General features: G+C 45.1%; 2 protein-coding genes across 2 annotated transcripts in view; one reads left to right on the top strand and one right to left on the bottom strand.

The window, feature by feature from the left end:
- Positions 1 to 22017, bottom strand: part of LOC144102418 (sodium-coupled monocarboxylate transporter 2-like) — a 639582-nt gene that overhangs the window by 386140 nt on the left and 231425 nt on the right. The window lies entirely within an intron of this gene.
- Positions 230 to 16147, top strand: LOC144101517 (uncharacterized). Its single transcript, XM_077634690.1, has 9 exons — positions 230 to 418; positions 1712 to 1809; positions 1893 to 2250; positions 3935 to 4038; positions 5780 to 5800; positions 8560 to 8586; positions 9760 to 9783; positions 14003 to 14149; positions 15999 to 16147. The coding sequence occupies exons 1-9, from the start codon at positions 270 to 272 to the stop codon at positions 16145 to 16147; spliced, it is 1077 nt and encodes a 358-aa protein (XP_077490816.1). The 5' UTR covers positions 230 to 269.

Here is a 22017-nt window from a genome sequence, read left to right as displayed (position 1 = left end):
TTTTAAGGCCAGAAGGATGCCGTTGCATCGCCTATGAAAGAAAAGCCAGCGAGACGAATATTTTTCAGTGGTTAGGAGCACGTTTTGGTTGCTAGTTGACTATGGTTATGTTAGTCGACTATGGTTATGTTAGTCGGTTATGTTAGTTGGTTATGTTTCCCTTCGTGCAGCGCAGCTATGCGGCGTTAACGCCGACTAATTTTTCAGGCGAGAAGGATGCCGTTGTATCGCCGACGGCAGAAAAGCCAGGCGAGACGACCGCAGCTGACATGCCCACTGACGAAAAGGCAGGTGGCAAGGCTCCCGACGTGGTCCCTCCGGCAGATCAAGCAGCTGCCACCAGCACCGCTGTTGTGCCTTACGAGGAAAAGGGAAGTGTAAAGATCACCGTCGATGTGCCACCGGTGGATAAGCCGGGGTAAGTTTCATCCTTGCAAAACAACCCTTTTTTCGTTGCTGCGTTTGAGATTCGCTTCAGCTGCAAGTTTTCTCGAGCTCTGTGGTAGGGATTTTGGGGCATATTCTGTAACGATCCTTTTTCCTTCCACTGCGTTTAATTCTAGCTCTGTCATTGGTCGCTGCTCCCCTTGACGTAGGGCGTTAGTGCAGACGTCATGCAGGTCATGACAGAAATATGACTATGATGCAACCTGGTCGCACAGACGCGGCTTGAGCCCTTGTGTCATTGGCCGACCGGCGCAGATGTTCACGACTGACGGCGAATGACGACTCGATTGACACGCCTGATGATAGTTACCACCCCTAATTGTCTTTCGTCAAATAAACTAAACAGATTGAAATATGATTATGGCAACAATATACTTCACGACAGTGGAGAAAAAACATTCTCGAAAGGGACACTTTAGTGCCCACACTCGACCGAAATCATATTGGGATGTCAGTGCACGTTAAAAATCCCCAGGTGCTCTAAATTATTCCTGAGCCCTCCACTATGGCACCTCCTTCTTCCTTTCTTCTTTCGCTCCCTCCTTTATCCCTTCCCTTACGGCGCGATTAATTTGTCTATTGATATATGAGAGAGATACTGCGGCATTTCCTTTCCCCAGAAAACCAATTATATGTAATTTACCGAACAATGCGCCTACTATAAAAATTAATAAAAATGCACATATTAGGAGATGGAAGTCTTCGATGAAAAGAGAAAAATGGTGGGCAGGTTATTAGGGAAGGCTCCGTAACAGGTCTGGCAGCAGCTAGAGGCTGAGTACAGTACACATGGCCGTCTATTCAAAGGTGAGATTACTATTTTGTGGGAACTGGTTCTAACATAATGTTATGTAGGTTCGTGGCACAGTCCATAAAATAATGCTGTTAGGATCGTGTTTTGGTTTCTGGGGTTTGATGCACACAGGCAACTCTGGCTCTGAGGAATGCCGCAGTGGAGGCCTCCGGAAATTTCGACCACCTGGGATTCCTTAACGTGCACTGTCCTCGCGCAGTCACCTGCCTCTAGCATTTCGTCTCCACCAAACTCGACCGCTGTGGCCAAGGTCGAGCCCGCGTCCACCGGGTCAGCAGCCGAATACCATAACCACTGAGCCACCGCGGCGACTTATGTTATGTATAAATACTACTGCATCACAGAGTAATAGTTATTCGACACTGCGCCATACAGCAGAGAAAATATCAGAATCATGAAAGCTTAACAGTGATCAATATATACATATGAATAAAATGTGTGTCATCGCAGGGCAGCTCCACCACGCAAACCAGGATTCTTTTCTCGCTGGTTTGGCTCGAAAAAGGCGCCAGCGCCGATCGAAGCGACGAAGGCAAAAACTACAGACGGTAAGCTGCGTAGTTCTTCGTTTGCGTTGTCTTCTCGTTCATGTGATGTCGATAACGCTGCTTCGCGTGTCTTTCATGTGAAGAGCCCTTTGTCGCTGTGGTTCCGGAGGAACACCCGGGTGGCACGGTCAGCATAGACATGCCTACGGTAGATGAACCAAGTAGGAAGACAAGCACCGAGGTGCCTTCGCCGCATATAACAAGCGAGGTAGTTAGCGTGGATGTGACCTCACTGGAGAAGCCAGCTGAGAAGATTGAGGCCGGCGTGCTTTCTGCCGAGAAACCAATTGGAGAAATTGAGGGTGGTGTCTTCCCTGCTGATAAGCCAAGCGGTGCGGCGACTGTGGAAATGTTTTCGACGGATAAGGCAGTTGAGAAGACCGAGGCTCAAAAATCCGGTGGGAAGACTACCGTTGATGTGCTTTCGGCGGACAGACCAGAGTAAGTGTCGCAACTTTAACATGCACCTAATTTCTCGCTACTCCTGCTATACCGTCTAGTTTTTACAGCGACAGCTGTTAGGCGTTCGTCCCTGGTTTGCGCGTCGTAGTCGTCCGGCGTAAGCGGTAGGTGCGTTATCATGGTAACCATGGTAACACACCCGCCGGTTACCATGGTAACTCTGGTATGGTTATCATCCTGCATGACACCACGTAGGATGTTTTAAGGCCTTTATTAATGATGTGTGTCTGGTTGTGTCTCGTCTGAGGTCACCTTCTGTCACGGCCAACGTGAGTCGCATTAGCCTACGGGTGGCTCTGTTTGGAACAGTCGCCTGCCAAAACTAAGTGCCCACACAGCATTCACTGAATCTCGCGTTACATAGTCGTCACTATCCTGTGAATTTTTTGCTTGCTTATTTGAAGAAAAAAAAAATGACCGACACAGCCACAAAGTCTCGGTTGTAGAGGACATCTCTGTGTTTTAAGGACCAACATGCCTATGGCTGCCTTTTTGCATGTAATGGTCACAACTAAATTTCATGATGATGCATTGATGCCTGGTCACAAGGGGGCAGGTGTTCGCTGACCAGTAGTGGTATGACAAATACCTAACAAAACGCAACGCCTGGTCACGTTAGTTTCGAATCTACCTGCCATATCCTTCCGCATAACGTCCTTTGTTCCTCTTTATCCGGGTTTCCCCACCCCCAGGTATTTACCACAACTCCTACTACTGCATTTACTACTCCAGCACAGCTGCACTACAACCAGGCCTATAGATGCTATTCTTTGCTCATTACAGATAATTTTGCGCAACGACCATGCCGCTTTCAGCATTAGCCTAAGCCAGTCGGACGTCAGAATTTTGATCGTTTGTTTTCTGTCGCGCTCCCGGCAAACATTTTAGCGTTATTGTGTAGCGACATCTGTCTCTATCATCGATGGCAATTTTGAAGCAATTTTATCAGCATATTCAGAATATCCATGCATGCCATCTTACTCCAGCGCCCAATGGAGTAACAGCTGCGCGTCTTCCTGGTGAAAGAATGCCCTATTTTGTGCAAGTGCGTGAGGGCACACGTCAGGTTTTTTTTCTCCGCGGTTTATGGAAGTAGTGCGTTTGGTGCCAGGTCTACACCCTTATACAAAAGTTGCAAGCAGTTATCGCCCTGACATGCACCTTTTGATTGCTCCATATAACATGCCATTAGTCAGTTTGTTCGGTAGTTGGAGAACACGACTACAAATATTTCTTCAGTAGAATTAAACACCACAGCACATCATCGCGTCCCTTAATTAATCGTAGTTATATAGAAATGCCGTGTCGAGATATATCGTACACGATTCTGAAGAAATACATATCAAGAGTAATTCAGTACTTTTATGTGCGCTACGTGAGTCAAGAAATTGAGTGAGAGAAGATGTAAGCGCTGCATGCGTTTCTTTAAATCTCCGTCACTTTCATTCCATCCTTAATTCGTTTTCTCAGTATAGCGTCAACGTCTTTGGCCATTTTAAGATCTGTTCAGAACGCGCCTTTCATTATAACTACGTATAACTCCTGCCAAGCCACTCATTGAGGGTCCGAGAGGTGTTTCTAAGCGTGTGATGGCAGCAAGTTATGTACATTACATTTGCCGATGCTCTGAGTGCAGTGGGTGCGCACTGCCATTGCTTTGCAGGTCAACCGTGAAGCAAATCTCCGGTTCCGCCAACCGACTTGTCTTCCTTGTCGTCGCCTTTCTTCTGGTGATTGTAATCATTGGTTTGATTGGAGCACTTTTAGGTATGTGTAGTACTTTACATTGCATCTGCTATAAGCACAAGTTTACGCTAAGCAATGGTTTTCCTCTTAAAGTTTCGAGAAAAAGAATATGGGCGAAGGCCACAACCCGCTGAAATTTGACTATTATGGATACCTGGGGAAGCAATGCCATTGAGAGGGTATTCTATTCATTTAGGTGTACTCCTCTGTTATGTCGCACGGAAAGCCATTGAACGTATGACAAAACCAAAATATACAACTCGGGAGTTGGTGGATGAGTTGGGCGCTGTAATTCAAGCAGAGACTTCGAGTGTTTTCCTGAGTTTTCAACTTTGTGGCAAGAAAAAAAGCAATTAAATCACAATCGAATATGGCTTGTCCACATACGTTAGTACGTGGCAAGAGAGTAGAGGGAATAATATATTTTTAGGGGCTATTACTGTGCCATTGTCGTCGTCATGAACGCACTGGAGCGAAAGGCTGGAGAAAAATCAAAGATGGCAGCGTGAGGCGTAGTCGAAACAAGGCGGCCATCACCAAATGCTATGCAATTTTTTCCAACAGATTTAAGCTTATTTTTTTGACAGCACCATGTGTAAAAACCACATTCCCTGGCCGGAGATCCTGTGGTTGGTGTCCACACGAAATATTCGTCACGTGGAAAATTTACTTGACATTGTACTTAACCCGCAAAAACTGCAGACCGGAGAAAATTCTGTTGTCCGACTACAACCCCCTTCACATGCAGGGGAAGCTGAAACCCGGGGAGAATACATGAACTCCTTTAAACTTATTTTCGTTGAGCACCTAGCACCGATCAACGTAGCCGTAGATTGTAAGCTTAAGAGCAATCTGATGTCGGGCACAATTAGCACTTATTTTAGGGCATTTTTCAGCGGTGTTTTCAAGACATGATTTCTGGTAGCCTCTGTATTATGTTAAGGCTACTCACCTTCGCGATTTGGTGTTCATCGTGCAAACTTTTGTAGATATGTACATTAATTTATCACATGACCGTGACTAATCACATGACTAATCATGACATGGCATGACTAATCACATGATCCTCCCTTCACTACGGCGTCTCTCGCAGCCTGAGTCGCTTTGGGACGTTAAACTTCCATAAACCAAACCATTTCGCTAACACAATACTGAAAGGTCACCGAAACGCCAAAGGTCAATGGTCGTAACCCTGTTGTGTGACACCAATATGGCCCACAAGGTTAGGCTGGAGGGCTTAGCTGTAATGCGACTTATAGCCGTGCATGACCTCTAACTCGGTGAAGGTCAAATGTTTAGTGCCGCGCGAAGCGTGGCTCCCCTAGCGTAGTGAAGCTTTCGCTTCAGAATTCATCACCTGCTGGAAGTCGGGCACGCCACTTCACTGACTGCGCCTAAGACGCTATGTTGCATCACGTTCATTATCATAAATATAACTACGCCCACTGGAGGTCAAAGGCCTCTATCGTAACTACTCCATTTAGCCATGCCCCATGTGTTTTCCGGGACATTAGGGATTTGGCAAAGGGCAACGGCAAGCAGCCGGCAATATCCTGGTGGCAGTGTGAAGCACTTTGTTCCCCGGAACAAAAATATGAGCACAGCATGGCGGCACGAGAAAATGCTTGTTCAAGGAATTAGTAACGAAAAGAACTGCCTATATACGTGATTTGCGCGTTTTCTTACAGGCTTGTTTAAATGTTTGCCTTTTTTCCCAGAGTTATCCCAAGTTCAATGTTGCTTTGTTGCTTCCCTACAACAGGACGCCCTGGGAAGAATTGTGGTAAGCGCATATAGACGACCATGGCCTTCTTGTGGCCTCTGTTCTTGTGTCAATCTAAAACTGCGTGACAGAAATGCTGTAGAAACAAAAGTTTTTTCTGCAGCGTCCGACGGTAACAATTTAAAAATAAACGTTTTCAGTCTTGAATATCACTTTTTCGCTCAGTAATATCGCTTATAACGAACGCCTGAAAAATTGTTGCTCGAGTTTTGTGCTTCTCGGTTTAACTATGCTCTGAGGAAAATTTTTAAACGTAACAGTAAGGTACTTGTGTGCAATTAGAGATCCGCAGCTGGCCTTGTAGAATATTTCTCATTTCATACCTAACAATGCTGGACAAACGCATTTTTGAATTTGGAAGAATATATGAGTGCAATTTTTTCATATATTGTAAGATTTTACTGTAACAATCGATATATCCGTAGATCTCTCTGTCGGCACGCTTGCATTCTTTTGCAATTAAAGTTTTTACTCCCCTCAAAAGCATTCCACATTGGGTTTTTTCTGGCAGTCTTAACTGATCGATGCGAGCTATGTAAACGCTATAAAATAGAAATTTTGCTACTTATCGGAAGAATGGACCATTACTTTATATATTTCTATACCAGTACTTTACAGTTTTCCAATATTCAAAAATAATGCCCAACAACTTTGCACATGAGAAGATATTCGTTTCGTCAGTGTAGCAAGGAAAATTCAGACCGAAGCTTCGAGAATATTAAACTATCGCAGCCTGACCCATAAATAGACGTCATTCGGAGGAGCGCGACTTACTTGGCCAACGTCCCGTCCGGGCCACAGCCACGGGTACTTAAATGGGTGGTTTTCAGAAAATTCACGCTTACACAGCAGCACAGCGAATGCATGAATCCAGAATCTTTGCTCGTGAGCCATTTCGTTTGCTCTTTTACTTTAGGGGTTCACAAACACAACCATAGCTTTTTGGTTGGCTCCCATGTAAAAAAAAAGGTCGATTTGCCTAGTTAGGCCAATTGCAAAACAGACGCGTTAGGAGTTTGGTTTTCAATTCGGTTAGGATGTTCAGATCCAGCACTGACGAATGGCAGTTGTTCGGATAGAGATTGAGATTGGAATTGAAAGTTTATTTCTCTAACAAACATTACAGTGAGAAGAGGGGACACTGGGCAAAAAGCTGCCTGAGACATCTTGCAGTAGCACCCAGTGCTCCAGGCATACATTGACAGCAGTATTTTTGCGTACAACAAGCTAGGGTACAACATATCTACCTCAGAAAAGAGGGGAAAAAGGAAGGAAAAGAGAAAAAAAGAAAAAACTAGAAAAAATGTGTTAATAACCATGTACATGGAGTTGGTAATTCTCTCCATTCATAGATCCCTGGGAGTCTTCCAACCACTCCTGTCGCAGTGGTGCAGCGGTCAAGCGATGCGCCACTGCCCTTCTATGGCAGGCGCTGCCATCGGTGGGACTTGGGTTGCTTGGGTTCGGTTGCCGCCCAGGTATGCCTCAATACACGATGGGGAGATGATCAGCCTGCAACAAAACAGGTTTCACACAAACACACAACGGCTAAATGCGGGGAATGGCCACTATGAGTGCTAGCGCACTAAAAACAGAATTAGAATGCTCTTACATAGACTAGGAGCAGGAACAGCTGCTAGGTATCATTCCGTGAGTTTTATGGTACCAGCGAAAAGAGAGCACTGTGTGCAAAAACATTCCACTGCGCAGTGCAGCGGTATAGTTGTTCCCCCTGCGTTGTTGCGTAGGTAGCTCAGCGTTAGCGTCTTCCTTTTGCATTGGCCGAATGCAGCGTCTCGAAGCCTTATACTAGGCATGCAGAGGCCATCCGGTTGATCAATCCCTAACAACAATTCCCTTAGACAGTTTATGGACTGTCCATAGACTTTTGTCTATAAAGTCTATATATACATTCTACAGACAGATCCCACGGACCAGTCTACAGGCGATACAAAGCCTTTAGAGAATCTATACACAATCTATCGATTTACGGTCATACACTTTTAGCACAATTTTGTCTATAGACTGCCTAGAGACTATGATTAGACAAAAAGATATATACAGAAGGCCAATACAGTCTATAGGAAATCTATAGACAGCATATAAACCATTTTTGTAAGGTATGAGTCAAGAGCGACAATTCGTCCGAAGTTTTCAGATGTTACGCTGCAAGTTCCGCCACTCGAGTTTTTTAATTCGTCTTTTTTCAGATGTTGTCAGAACATCGAAAACGATTTGCAAAATAGTTGAAATCTGGGCGAGTTGGTATATAGGCGGAAAAAAACAGTCAAAAACAGACGAGAGACAAGAGGAGGAATTCGCACCACAACGATGGGACTATCTGGATAGTTCAGATAGATTCACACCACAACGACTTGATAGTCCAGTCGTTGTGGCGTGAATCTATCTGAACTATCCAGATAGTCCCGTCGTTGTGGTGTGAATTCCACCTCTTGTCCCTCCTCTGTTCTTTACAGTTTTTTGTCAAAAACAGACGAGGGACATGAGGAGGAATTCACGCCACAACGACTGGACTATGAAGTCGTTTTGGTGTAAATCTATCTGGACTATCCAGATAGTCCCGTCGTTGTGCTGTGAATTCCTCATCTTGTCCCTCGTCTGTTTTTTTACTTTTTTCACCTAAAAAAACAAAGCGCGAGCTTACGCCGATGGAGCCCGGCAGATGCATTCTGGGTAATACGAGGCACACAGGTGCTCAGCAGGGCAAGCGCGCATTCTAACCAGCATGTTTGTTACAGATAAGATCGACAAGCCGCAGCCTCACGGTGAGTTTGGCAGTAAAGTAAGCAAGTGCAGTAGGAAAAGCATTCATTATTGAATAAATATCGTTAATTATATGATGTTTATCATTAGTAAAATATTTTTTTCTAGATGCGGCTGCCTTGCTAACTGCTCACTGAATCATAAGGACAGGCACCCGCTGACGCATGCGTAATGAAATGTTATGACTTTGGCTGTATGGCACAAACATGTGCCGTGAAACTAAAGCTAGAGACAATAATCTTCAGTCTGTAAATTCTGGCTGCGATCCTTTGGAAAGCGTTTTTGTTCGGTATTTGCTTGGTCCGCGGCAGATTTTCTCTAACCGAAGACCCAGAAAGAATTATTGGAAGAATGCACGTAGCTGTCTTACTGTTTACTTAGTAATTTCAAGTCCCAATTCTACACTCACTTTCTTCTTATTTGCAGCTGTAAAGATGCTATATGGCAATATCATGTCACGTTTGGGAGTTATAGTAAATACCGAATGAAAAAGCTTGAAGTATTCTTCACCACATTTTTAAACAGGAAAATACGAGAGCATCTGGACGCCAATCCTTAATAAATTGGGATCAGATATGAGTTTGTTTATTCGGATAAGGACTTTCGCCATTTGCTTCTATCACACGGGCATTTTGTAGACATTTTGGTAGTGTAGAAATTTGATGAAGCAGGTTGAAAATTGCAACGAATTTTGCAAACGTTAATTTCACAAGCCAAAATAGCAGAAATGTTTTCATCGCACGTGGTGTGAAAATAAGGATAACCAAGGTTAAAAGAAAGAAGGATTTATAACGTGGACCATAAACTCCAAAACCCGACAGGACTCTTATGCCGCAATACGAGAGCTTTCGACGTAATACTTTGCCTCACGGCTCAACTGCGCAACGCTTGATTTTTTTTTAACACTGAAGCTTGACAACGACAGAACACTGACTAGCGACAATCATCTACAGTATATGAATTCTGGCTGCGATTGTTATGTCCCTGCCTGTGTCCCCTTACTACCTGCCGTTCATTGCGCTGTAGTCACGGAATATCGAAACCAACTCGCCGAACAACTTAACTTTAGAACACTGAAACGTACCGAGGATGCGGGAGCTTCTTTACGTGGAGAGGTTTGTTCTTTACGCTGCCCTGTAAATAATCCTTGTCATGCATTTGATCTAATTTTTCAGTTACACCAGACCAGAAACCAAGCCGTAAGATAACCTTCTAAGCACTAATAGAACTTTTGTACACTCACGAGAAAGTTAATGAATTTGCACTGACGGTGGGTTGACGAGACTGTTCATGTGTTTTAAAGTTGTTCGTATGTTTTGAAGTGGTCGTTCTGTTCTTAAAAGGGTTCCGATACCGGCATAAACAAAGGAAGTCGCACTCAACCGTTAGAGACATGAATAAAGTTGATAAAATTCCGGAGTTCTGTTAAAGAAAAGGCACGAGAGTAGGCAATTTATGTTTTGAATAATATTCAGTGCATTCTCCTCTGACGCGCGCCTCCTTCCTGGGTTAAGAGGAACCCAATCAACGAGCCACTTTTGGAGATAGCAGCCCGCCACTCTCAATTTTTTTAAATCACAAAATACATCGACCAAGGTATATCTCGGAAGTTACTTATGCTTTATCTGGGATTTTACTTCGTTGTGTTCAGTAGTGTTAAAAACTCTTACCTCGGTTCATACTGACATGGTTCTAAAAGAACACACACAACACAGGATACGGAACTAGTTTATATCTTGTTTTGTCATTTTTGTGGAGTATTTACCATGTCTGAAGCCTTACACCATCTAACCAGACAACATGCTCTACTCAAACTGATACGGTTGCTACTAACCGCCGGCTACAAATATCTAATTGCAACCAGGCTCGTAACCGTAGTAGTTAAAGGTTTTTAATGAACAGCATACTAACTAACGGGATTCACATGTTTTCTCATGTTCTCCTGCAATAGCATACTCTGCCTCAAAGGCCATCTTTGCATCCCAGAAACTATTTCTAACAATTCCTGGCGGGCTTCTCTGAAAGCCTCTTTCACTTCTGATGTAGTACCTTAGATTTTATCCTTTCAACCAGTGTATGTAGAATTTTTTTATTCCAGATTTTAGCAACGCTCAGCGAGCCTACAGACTATGCATTCTACGGTTTTATCGCCCCCCTTCCATAACTTATTTCTTGCTCTCCATCAGCATAGTTCTGTAGCGATAACTAAATTACGCTAGCAGTTCGAAGCCTTCAGCGTGGCACCCCTTGAGCTCCGTGGCTGGCCACGTGGTGCGAAGAACGTGCCGGCGGAGTGGCGCGCCGATTAATAATAATAATAATTGGTTTTGGGGGAAAGGAAATGGTGCAGTATCTGTCTCATATATCGTTGGACACCTGGACCCCACCGTAAAGGAAGGGATAAAGGGGAGAGTAAAAGAAGAAAGAGATGCCGTAGCGGAGGGCTCCGGAATAATTTCGACCACCTGGGGATCTTTAACGTGCACTGACATCGCACAGCACACGGGCGCGTTTGCGTTTTGCCTCCATAAAACAGCCGCTGCGGTCTGGTTCGATCCCGGGTACTCCGGATCAGTAGCCGAGAGCCCTTACCACTGAGCCACCACGGCAAAATAACATTTAGTCATTATGTAGTTGAGACTTTTTCTCTTCGCCTGGCTCAATTTCAGTTCTACACCTTGTGCCAAACTCCAGCTACTTTGCTGTTTCAGACAAGGACTCTTAGGCATTTGCGAGGGTGTTGTGCTTACTGGGATCATTGAATATCTCTGCGATCAGGGCCCATGTTCCAACTTGCCCTAACCACTGAGCCACCGCGGCGGGTGCGCGCCTAGCCGCCGATAGTGCATCCACGTCCAGGGACGAAGAAGAAGGAACACCCAGCGAAACGGAGCGGCGATAGACTGACTTTGCAATTCGACTGAGCAAGTTCCACTCGACCACCTGTAGCTATCGCGTCGCTCCAGGTTTAACCAGAGCTAAACCACAGCCAATCTTTTTTACACGCGTTTACTGAGTATCTGTATGAATATTCGAAGTTTTACGGTGGCGCATCAAACGCCATGGTAAACTGTTTATTGATTGAAATAGTGCAAAGTAGATATCGTTTCAAACTATTAGAATATATTTTTAAGTTTTTGAATAGTTGAAAAACAACAGGTATGAAGTAACTGTTTTGGTTTCTTAGGCTATGGTTTGAAAGAAAGCACCGATTCCGGTAGCGTACAGTCTACTACGCATGAAAAAAGGGTTCCTGGCCGCAACAATGTTCATAGGCCACAACCTTGTGTTGCTGAAGACATCTGGGGGCGAATCCACGAAAGAGTTCGCTTTGCCGTGACGTAAATTTGACGTAGCATCGGGGGGAGAAGGATGGAACGAACACTGCGGGGTGCGGGGGGACGAGGGGGCAAGCAACAGCCAATCGGCTTTGTTGGGCGGTCCCATCTCGGCTGCTTGTATGTTTAAGGGGCTATATGCTAACTTCGGCGCGTTTTTAACCTCTCGTGCCGATACGCACGATTGCCTGCGCAACGGCCAAAATCGTCCGGCTCACAGACGACTGCGGGAGCCGTATATCTGCCTCGCTGTCGACTGTCGCCTGGAAGCCCCCGGTAGCGAAGAACCGTAGCGCGCAGAGTATTTTGCGCTCTGTGGTGAGCGCACTTTTCCTCGTTGGTCCAAGGTGGGGGTTTTAGCTCTTCGCATAGCCGGCGTACAAGTCCCTTCGACAGCCTGAAATGATTTCGGAAGGCATCGTCACGCATGTCTAAAGGATTGTCATGCACGCGCGACCGCCGATGCCGCCGATAACATTCGCTGAGCACCGCCAACAACAGCGGGGCGACGGGAGGCGCCGGCATGTTTCTTCTCGCGCCGAAGCGAACACCACTTTCAGAGTTCCACACACAGCGACCGAACGCGTTCGCTTTCACTTGATTGACATGTCTCGCGATGTAAACAAAATCCGTGGTCCCGCCTCCGTGAAGTGATGTCACCGCCAGCGGTGACGACACACGGCCAATGGAGCGAGGTGGCGAGAGAGAAAGCGAACGCGTTCCAAAGCAAACTGTTTCGTGGATTCGGCCCCTGGTTGCATTCTTGGTCCGCATAGTAGGGCCTTATGTTGTTCACATTGCTCCCAGACTTCTATTGAGCAGGGTGGAGCGATCAAAACATGTCCAATCTTTTATATGCTCATTAAAATAGTTTTAAATATTTATTTGTTCACTGCTACTGTGTTCGCTATTTCTTACATTTCAGCATTTCTGATTCTATGATGTGAATGTGCTCATACTTGAACAGCGGTTTATAACAACTGTCAAAGACCAATTTTATTCTTAGCAATTGATTGGTTAATCTTCTTTCATTTTCTGTGGTACGTACTTCTCACCAATGCCGAGGTCTTGGTCTAGTGCAGCATTTCGATATTATTGACAAAAACTCTAGAACGTATTCGCCGCAGTAGGTTCCTTCTTCGACTGGTGGCACTAGTACAGTCTTCTATTTCCAACGATGCATTACGGTAGTGTACATGACTTTAATCTAACTTTCGAGTTCTTAACATCTACAATAAGAATTAAATAAAATGCCAACAAGACCATTTCATCGTAAACAGCAAACGAACAGCAAAGAAAGAAAGTCATAGTAATGGGAGGACAACTACTAACTCACTTGTTTATCTGTATGGTTGCGCAAAGACCGAGTTAATTGCGCAGAGTGGAAGTGTATTTCATCTCAACCAAATATAAGTTTCGTGTTTCTGATTTTCCGCTTCTGTTCCCTTCGCACTTTATTTGACGCTGGCAGTACATATTTGGTTAACCCATGACATGTTTACTTTTATTCAGTACTTTTGCCTCTCTAACACGTCCAGCTCTTTCGTAACTGATCTCACCTGCAGCGAAACCTTATGCAGATGTAAATTTATTAAAATCACTTATCAAATAGCCTCCTCTCATCATCATCACCGTACTTCATGAGGAAGTGTTGTTATTAGAATCATCGCTCAATTACAGCTGCGTTAGGCACAGTGTAAGGATGATTGAATTGAACTGAATTGGTTTTTGGGGAAAGGAAATGGCACAGTATCTGTCTCACATATCGGCGGACACCTGAACCGCGCCGTAAGGGAAGGGATAAAGGTGGGAGTGAAAGAAGAAAGGAAGAAAGAGGTGCCGTAGTGGAGGGCTCTGGAATAATTTCGACCAGCTGGCGATCATTAACGCGGACTGACATCGCACAGCACACGGGAGAATTTTGCGTTTCGCCTCACCAGAGTGTGAACGCTGTTGAAAACTGCATTACCTAGTACTGACATTTCTTCCTTTTTTTGTGCACTTCGCTGATTTCATGTCTTGGTAGTTTTTTTCTTAAGCGCATATCTTATCGCGCGATTATTCTTTCTTTACCACGCAGGCAACTACACACTTGTCTGCGTATTCGAGTACTTGCGGGGCTCCCTGTGGAGCAAAGACATCCAGTGCACAGACTACGTGTTCATCCGTATGTTCAGCCTTGGAACGAACAAGGGGAACGAGTTCTCCTTTGAAAAAAACGTTGCAGGTAACATTGCGTACAGGGCTTCCGGCCTCGGACGTTGATTATTCTTATAAAAATGGTCTATAGACAGCCTATAGACATCATATCAAGTTTATTGCCTTTTTATAGATACTTCCGCTTCTCTTTTCATAGTCTATAGACTGAAAGTAGGCAAAAGTCTACTAAAACTGTACGGACATAAATGGTCTATAGATTGTCTATGGGATTTGTATTGCGTATAGACTATTCTCTAGGATTTGTCTATAGACAGTCTATGGACAGCCTATAGACTGTCTAAAGAAATTTTTGTAAGGGTATTGGTAATAAAAGACGCTAACCTATGCCAATTCTTGGTCGCACTGCTTTCCTTTAGCCATCCTCCTGAAGCAATCAGGAGTAACGAAAAAACTTAAGTGGTCAGAACTGGAGAGCATTATGCTTCGATCTTGAATAGGCAAAGACGTTAATCTTTTTCTTATCTCCGAGTAAACCAGGAAACCGGCTTTGAACATATTTTTCTAAAAATTGCTTACAACAGTGCATGCTGTAAACACTGTCAAACAATTAGCTGTGACGCATCTACCTGTCCTAAACTGTGACTATACGCATATTTATCAATATATCCCATTGCGACAAGCATACCAGTCAGGGCCAGTTTTCGCAGTTTTCATATTTCTAGCCGTTTTATGTAAGACATTTTGTTTTCCCCTAATTCCAATGCGCACCTGTTAACTAGTTGTGGTTGAAGTCAGGGCTGATCGCATTTATGGCCCCCTTATTTAGCGGCCAACCTTAGTCTTACAATGTCGCTAAAGTAGAAAGACCTTTAGTAACTCGAACATGTTTTCAAGCAAAGTATTGAGGCCTTGCAGCCATTTCAAGCCAAGTCATGTCGTTAAGCACTGCAGGCATATATACAAGTTTGAACGAAAACATCTTCGATGGAAGTTTGTCTGGTTGGGTTATTGAGATAGTTGAGAGAAAACTGACGCCAACCAATATTTTTAACTTTACCCAACGTTTCGGGACCAACCCGGTCCCTTCTTCAGGGGTGACTAAAGTGTGCCAGCAGCAGCGGGTTGCTGCCTTCGGTCTCCCTGTGGTAGCACTGACGTACGCGGGGGGGGGGGGGGGGGGGGGAGCGTTCCTGGAGTCCTATTCATCGCCTCCTTTGTGAGCCGGATGTGCCATGACTCCACATGTCGCCTCTTGAACAGCTTTGAGTTCCACGGCCAAGACGCTCACCTCCTCGAAGGCTATCCGGTGGTCGGCGCGCTCGCAGTGTTCGGCGAGGGGGTTGGATTCTGAATTCATTGTCCGAATGCCATCTTTGTGTTGCCTTATTATGTGGTGGAGGTCTCTTGTTTCGCCGATGTATGAAGCCGGGCACTTTAAGCATGGGTTTTTGTAGACGACACCCGGTTGTTTTTCTCTGGGGATGCGGTCTTTCGGTCGTAGTAAGAAGCGGCTTATTATCGAAACAGGTTTGTGAGCCACGTGCATTCCATGTTTTCCGAGAATGCGTGCGAGTGCTTCGCTGGTTCCCCTCACATATGGAAGCACAACGCGCGCGCGTTTCGTTGTTTCATTGTTGGCTGGTCCCCCTGTCCTCAGATCTTGGCGGTGGCCGACGCGTTGAATAAAGCCACGTTTGTAGCCATTATTTGGCTTTATTCAACGTAATGCAGAGTAATGAAAACACATTATTAAGAATTTCAGCCATTTCTCTGCATTTGAGAACTTTAACCTTCTGGCCAAAAAACTGCGTGTACTTTTGCTTCCAACGCAACTTTGCCTTCGTGACAAGAGGAGCTGCGACGGAATATCGAAAAAAAATGAAAACTACTTGTTTTAAACGTTTTATTCGTTGCAGAATTTAAAAATCTCTCAAGCGTGGACTACCAAGCAGCACTGGAGCTTGAAGAAGGCATCAGAGACAATTTTGCGGAAGCGCGTGTGCGTTTCTCCCACGCCACCTGGTATATTGGCATGTGGGGAGCTGTTTATACACGCTTGAGGTAAGTGGAGACACGTTCTTCGCTCAAAAGTAATAAAGAAAATATTAAGGCGATAGCCTTTAATGGCTCATCGTTGTCCGTCCGTCCGTCCGTTCGCGAAATCTGTCACGCTATGACGTCATCAGTGGCACACATGCTATAACACGTATATTACTTAGTAATGGGTGTTTGTAATTAGTTAAATTGCCATTAATTGATAATTAGTAAAAACAATGAAAATAAAGTTACAAAAAAAACGGAAAGTGAACAAAAGTTAAAAGCAAATAAAACCAAAAAACTAAAAATAAAGATATAAAATTAATAAGTAAACTGTAAAAACCTAAACACAAAACCAATAAACAAACAAAAAATACAAAATTAAAGCAACAGAAAAAATGCAATGCCTACAGACGCCGTGGAAAAAAAAAGCAGCAAAGGAGGCAATGGGTCTCTTAGTAGAGACAGTTAACAACGGAAGGTTTTTTGAGACACACAAATACAGGGCGCTAAGTAGTAGCTTGAACTTTGTGATGATCAGTAAATTAGTGGAAATATTCTTGGTCATATGTGTATATGCGCCGATGAAAAATTAGGAAGAATTAGGGAACTGCTTCATTAAACTGGAGGCGTATGCCGTTGTAAGGACACACATATCAGAAGCTCGAAGACACACACAGTACTCGGCAGAGCTTAGCAAGAGTTAACAAGAATTGTATTTGTAGCATCAATGTTTCTTTGCTTAGGAAATGTATTTGTTTCCTTAATGGATAGAAACTATTAACTGGTCATCCCGTATAACAGCTACAGCACTCGTCGCCTGACCGAAAATATGTCGACTGTAGTATTTCTTTGCTTTTCTTCTAGGAGCGCCGCACCATTGATGGTGTTCCGGGACAGCCTCCACACTTACCTTGAGACAGGACTGGAGAATGATAGCTGGAGCCGGAGTGATTTCGATGGGTTTGCGATCGTCCACACAGTGCCACCCGTGGACGTAAATGCGCAGCTCATTGAAGTGGTAGGCATACATGCTCTTTGTTATGTGTAAGCAAAGCAGGAATCTACGCTAGTTGGTCGTGATTCATATCAAACCTAAGACGGGTGGCTGCACAATGGTCAAAAATAGCGTATAGAAATGCAGCTGCGTTTGCACGGAGACCTACATTCATGATTGGGCTTCCGCAGCGCTCGTCATTTTGAGACCCTGATAATAATAATAATAATAATAATAATAATAATAATAATAATAATAATAATAATAATAATAATAATAATAATAATAATAATAATAATAATAATAATAATAATAATAATAATTAATAATAATCAACTGGTTTTTCGGGTAAAGAAATGACGCAGTATCTTTCTCATTTATCATTGGACACCTAAACCGCGCCATAAGGGAAGGTATAACGGAGGGAGCGAAAGAAGAAAGAGGTGCCGTAGTGGAGGGCTCCGGAATAATTTAGACCACCTGGAGATCTTTAACGTGCACTGACACCCCGAAGCACACGGGCGCCTTAGTTTTGTTTAGATGCTCATAGTCACGTACCCTAGGAGCCACATGTGTCAATAGTCTCAATTGTTGAAGTGATGAAAGGCTTTTGTGCGATTAAAGTGCACGTTAAAGGTCCCCAGGTGGTCGAAATTATTCCGAAGCCCTCCACTACGGCACCTATTTCTTCTTTCACTCCCTCATTTATCCCTTCCCTTACGGCGCGGTTCAGGTGTCCAACGATACATGAGACAGATACTGCGCCAGTTCCTTTCACCCCAAACCAATTATTACTTTCATTTTAATAATATTTTGCGTTGGAGTATGTTCCTGATTATTAAGCTTTTTGCCCTCCAGTGTAGCATTTTTATTCCCAACAGTTTCCTCTATAACATACATGACCAATATTTTCGCGATGATCGATTGGCTTCGAGCTTCCTGTCTGAGAAACTTCGCAGCTTTTTTCTGTCATTCTGAACTTTCCGCTGAAATTCCTGATGGCGCTAGGAGGAAAAAGCTTCACTAGCGCATTAACCTGGAGATGATAGCCATGTAATATGAAGAGCTTTGAACCAGCCGTAGACATGCGGAGGACGACAATTTTGAGGTCTAATTGATGAGAATTACGTGCTGGCTCCCATGGCCTTCAGCAGCTTTGAGCAAAAATGCTGCGAATCCTTTTTTTATGGCCCATAGATTGTTTTACGCTTGCTTTAGGCTGACATCCTAGGTGAAAAGCACCAGACAAGTATTTGCAGAATATGCTTAGACGGAAGTAAGTTAGTGCTGTAATACGCAAATCGGTGTACCTGCCTGAGTTTGCATATAGTATGAAAGGTGAGCGAGTGTTTCTTCTTTTGACAATTAACAGAACGGTGTAATAATTTTGTAGCATGTTAATCATTGCGGTCGTAATGCTACAGCTCTGTAACAAGTACTACTATTTCATTTTGTCTGTTTTTGCACTTGTATTATTTGCTACATATGGGCTATTGTGATCAAGAGTTTACGGGTGGCAGGCGTGCGGAAAAAAATTCATGTCGGTGCACTCACGAGCACAAAAAGTCACCTGAAATCTCTCGAGGTGTGATGGGACGTGCACGGAATATCCGCTGGTGACAATAAGACGCACCCTATTCGGGAGACAGAGCTAGAGTATACTTTTTCCCGATAGCCTGCGTCCCTTAAACTTTCAATCACCCCTGTACTTTGTGGTGCAAAATTCAGGAATTATGGCTTTGAGTTAATGCTACAGTTTTCACAGCTATGCCAATGTATTTTACAGCAGAGACGCCCTTTTACTGGTGACCTTAAACAGGACGTCGTACCTGAAGGCTGGCAATTTCTTCACACTATTCTTCCACTGTGGCGAGACGTATCGGCTTGGAATTTCTATAAATACCATAACCTTCGGTAAGCTTTCGCAGTTTTTTTTTTCGGCGTCCTTAAAAGTGGCCACAACCTACTGCCAACATTACCATTTTTTCTCAAATGTTAACAGTTCGCTGAGGTTATGGCAGGCCTGTTTAATTTCGAGAAGCCTACGCGAACATGTACCTTTAAAATTAAAAACACTTGGATATCGATATCCACATTTTATGTCCTGCTGGTACGAGCACCTAACTAGGGCGATAAGCACGTACCAAAGGAGAACAAAATCGGACTTGATGAACGCGAAAAGAAGAGTGCTGAATGAAGGCGATATAAGGACGAAAAGAGAATATCTGTCGATGAATGGAGGGCGAAATATGATCTGTCGAATAAAGGTGGGTGAGGGGGGCAGCCGTAATTGTATTACAAGAAAGAAGGCCCAAGTGAGAAGGGTTTTCGCCGTCGGCAGGGATATAAGAGAATTCCTTTCGACGAATTTAAGGCAAATTGTTCATCCTCTTGACCAAACACGAGCCAAATGCGAAATGGTATCGAAGAAGTGATATAGCGATAGATCAGCCTCTTAGAGTGCCGCTCTTAAACGTCCGTTCGTGTTTTCAACCGCTTGCCTCGCCGTCGGCGTAACCGGGCACCCAACAAAAACACAAAAAAGTGCGTGCCGCGCGGGCGCATAGAGTACCGCCGCTCGCTCTGAGATGGCGCCAGAGTCGTACTCGTCGTAGTGCACCGCAAGCCGAAGCGGCGCAAAGGAACACGTCATCACGCGCCGCAGAAGGACCCACCCATGTTTACCCATGGAGAGCGCGTAGCCTTGTGCGTGTTGTGTGATGCCCTGCCCACTTCGCTCGCGCGAGGCGGCGCTCGTTCTTTCGCGATTCTTGATGTCGATTGAGGAAAAGTGGCGGCGCGGCAGTAATCTCTCTCTCTTTGGCGAGGAAATGGTCGCTGCGCCGTGATGGGGAATGGGAGTGAGATAGAGGTGACAAGAGTAGATGAGATGGTGATGAGTGGTTGCTGAGCACGCAGTGGTCAGATGAACCGTGAAAAGGAGGCGAGCAATTCCGCCGACACGAATATAAGGGCTTCCTTCGCATTGGGATGCCGCCGAAGCGGATAGCGGGTAATAAATTGCGCGCGGAGTAGTGGGTCGAATAAAAAACGAGCTCTGATAGAGCCGTGGAGCGGCTGAGGTCGTGAAGCGCACGAAATAATTAAGTGAGGTCGGTCCCGGGCAGACAAGTACGCGAGCGAAAACGCACGACGGCGAAAAGTACAGAGGGAGGGGGTGGGGGTACGGACAGCGAGGCGCCGGATGGGGTGAAGCGGTGGCGGCAGAAGCGGAAGAGTCCGGGGCTGCAAACGCGTGAACGCGTCAACGCAGACTACCGCCCTTAAATAGCAAAGCGCGCGTCCACCAGCCCTGTGTACGCCGACGACTGCGGCCAACCCCACGGCACACGCGCCAAGACGAGAACCCCCGGAGAACGCGCCGAAAAGCGCACCGCACACGCTCAAAAACCTTAGAGGAGCTGACGAAAGTAGAAGAGACGGCAGACTTGAATAAAAAAGTAGCCACCAAAGTGGAATGCGTGCAAAAGCCGCGAGATGAGCGGGCACGAACGGCGGCTCGGTGGCGCGCGAAGGAAAGGGCGTTGGGAAGCCCGGGAGGAGAGAATTGGCAACAAGGCAGAACGAAGAAGCAGGTGCACGAGGTGCGTGCGAAAATGTCACCGTTTCTTCCAGAATCCAGAGCGAGGTATCCGAGCAGCAGACACACGCGAACACCGCACAATGGTAATCCGTTCGAGGGTGGTGATGAAAGTCTGCTGGGTAAACCGCTGCTGTGCAGGGGCGCAGGAGAGGAGCTGCTGTAATACCGCAGAATATGGGGTGCGGCGAAGGTTATCCTTGAATGGCAGTTGAGTAATAGAAGTAAGGGCCTTCATGGACGTTCACAGGGTGCACCGACAAAGGGCCAAGTTGAGAGACACCGGCCGCCGACGCGTGCGCCCGCCGGTGGCCAGACGAAACTGCGGCGCTCGGTCGGAGAGAAGAAACTCGAAACCTCTAGAAACTTCACTCCTCGCTTGGCCAATGGCGACACGAGCTTCGGCAGGAGGGTGAGAGAGCGTTTGCACTGTGGACGCTATGTGGGCGTGTGCGCCTGTTATGGCGCGAAGTGACGAACAGACACGGTGCGCCCTATAATTATGAAGGTTGCTTAGCCCAGCGGTCCCCCCGTGTCGTAGTTCTAGCTTCGAAAAAACGCGTGCAAAATCAAATCATTTAACAGCTGCGGTCCAGTTTTAAATTGGGAAGTATTGTAATCGTCGGTGAATTGTTTGTCTGCGTCCCGCTACTTTCGCTATTTTGCCAGAGCATCAGGCAAAGTCCGTTATTTTATTCAGGCAGCAGTAGTAGATGCATAGGAGGCCGACATAAAGGCAAATTAATGCCTGACTCAGTGTCGGCCCCCTTACCCCTCCCCAACACATCACTCAACAGCAGTTACTCAACAGCGTTGAAGAAACTTTCGATCAGTAATCACCGCCATAAAAGGAGCCCATTAAAATAACGTAGCGTACAGGACTAAGTCATATTGCGAGGAAACAAGCAGCTGAAATAAGTGGCATGTAGTACTATGCAGAGAAAATGAATAAGCAGGAACAATAAGCGCATTCATAACAAAACTATCAGGTGTCTACTTAGAAGCCGGAAAAAAGAAGGAAATAGTAAATATTGTGATTTCAGAAAATGTGTGTTCATGATTTTTTTTTTAATGCTTGAGCTAAGAAACTGTCAGTAATGATACTCATAACCATGGCGTGATTATTAAAGAAGTCGGGAATCTGATATAACTTTTGTGTTCCGTTGTTTGTACGATTCCTGTCTATGTTATCAATGGTATGCCGGAGATTATACATGTGTTCTTTATGAACATATTTCTCTATGAACGATGATGCATTCTGTGTGATCTGAGTGTACATGACTACTCCTAGTTTCGAGCC

This window comes from Amblyomma americanum, chromosome 8, assembly GCF_052857255.1.
Source record: "Amblyomma americanum isolate KBUSLIRL-KWMA chromosome 8, ASM5285725v1, whole genome shotgun sequence".
Taxonomy (NCBI): Eukaryota; Metazoa; Arthropoda; class Arachnida; order Ixodida; family Ixodidae; genus Amblyomma; species Amblyomma americanum.
The sequence above is the reverse complement of the archived record's forward strand: the minus strand, read 5'-3'. Positions and strand labels throughout refer to the sequence as shown.

Bases quoted from the DNA above. Each gene is read 5' to 3' on its own strand.
- LOC144101517 (XM_077634690.1), top strand. From the start codon at position 270: ATGCCCACTGACGAAAAGGCAGGTGGCAAGGCTCCCGACGTGGTCCCT. The intron at 4,039-5,779 runs GTATGTGTAGTA...TCCCTACAACAG, and splicing joins TTTGATTGGAGCACTTTTAG to GACGCCCTGGGAAGAATTGT. The intron at 9,784-14,002 runs GTAAGATAACCT...TTTACCACGCAG, and splicing joins ACCAGACCAGAAACCAAGCC to GCAACTACACACTTGTCTGC.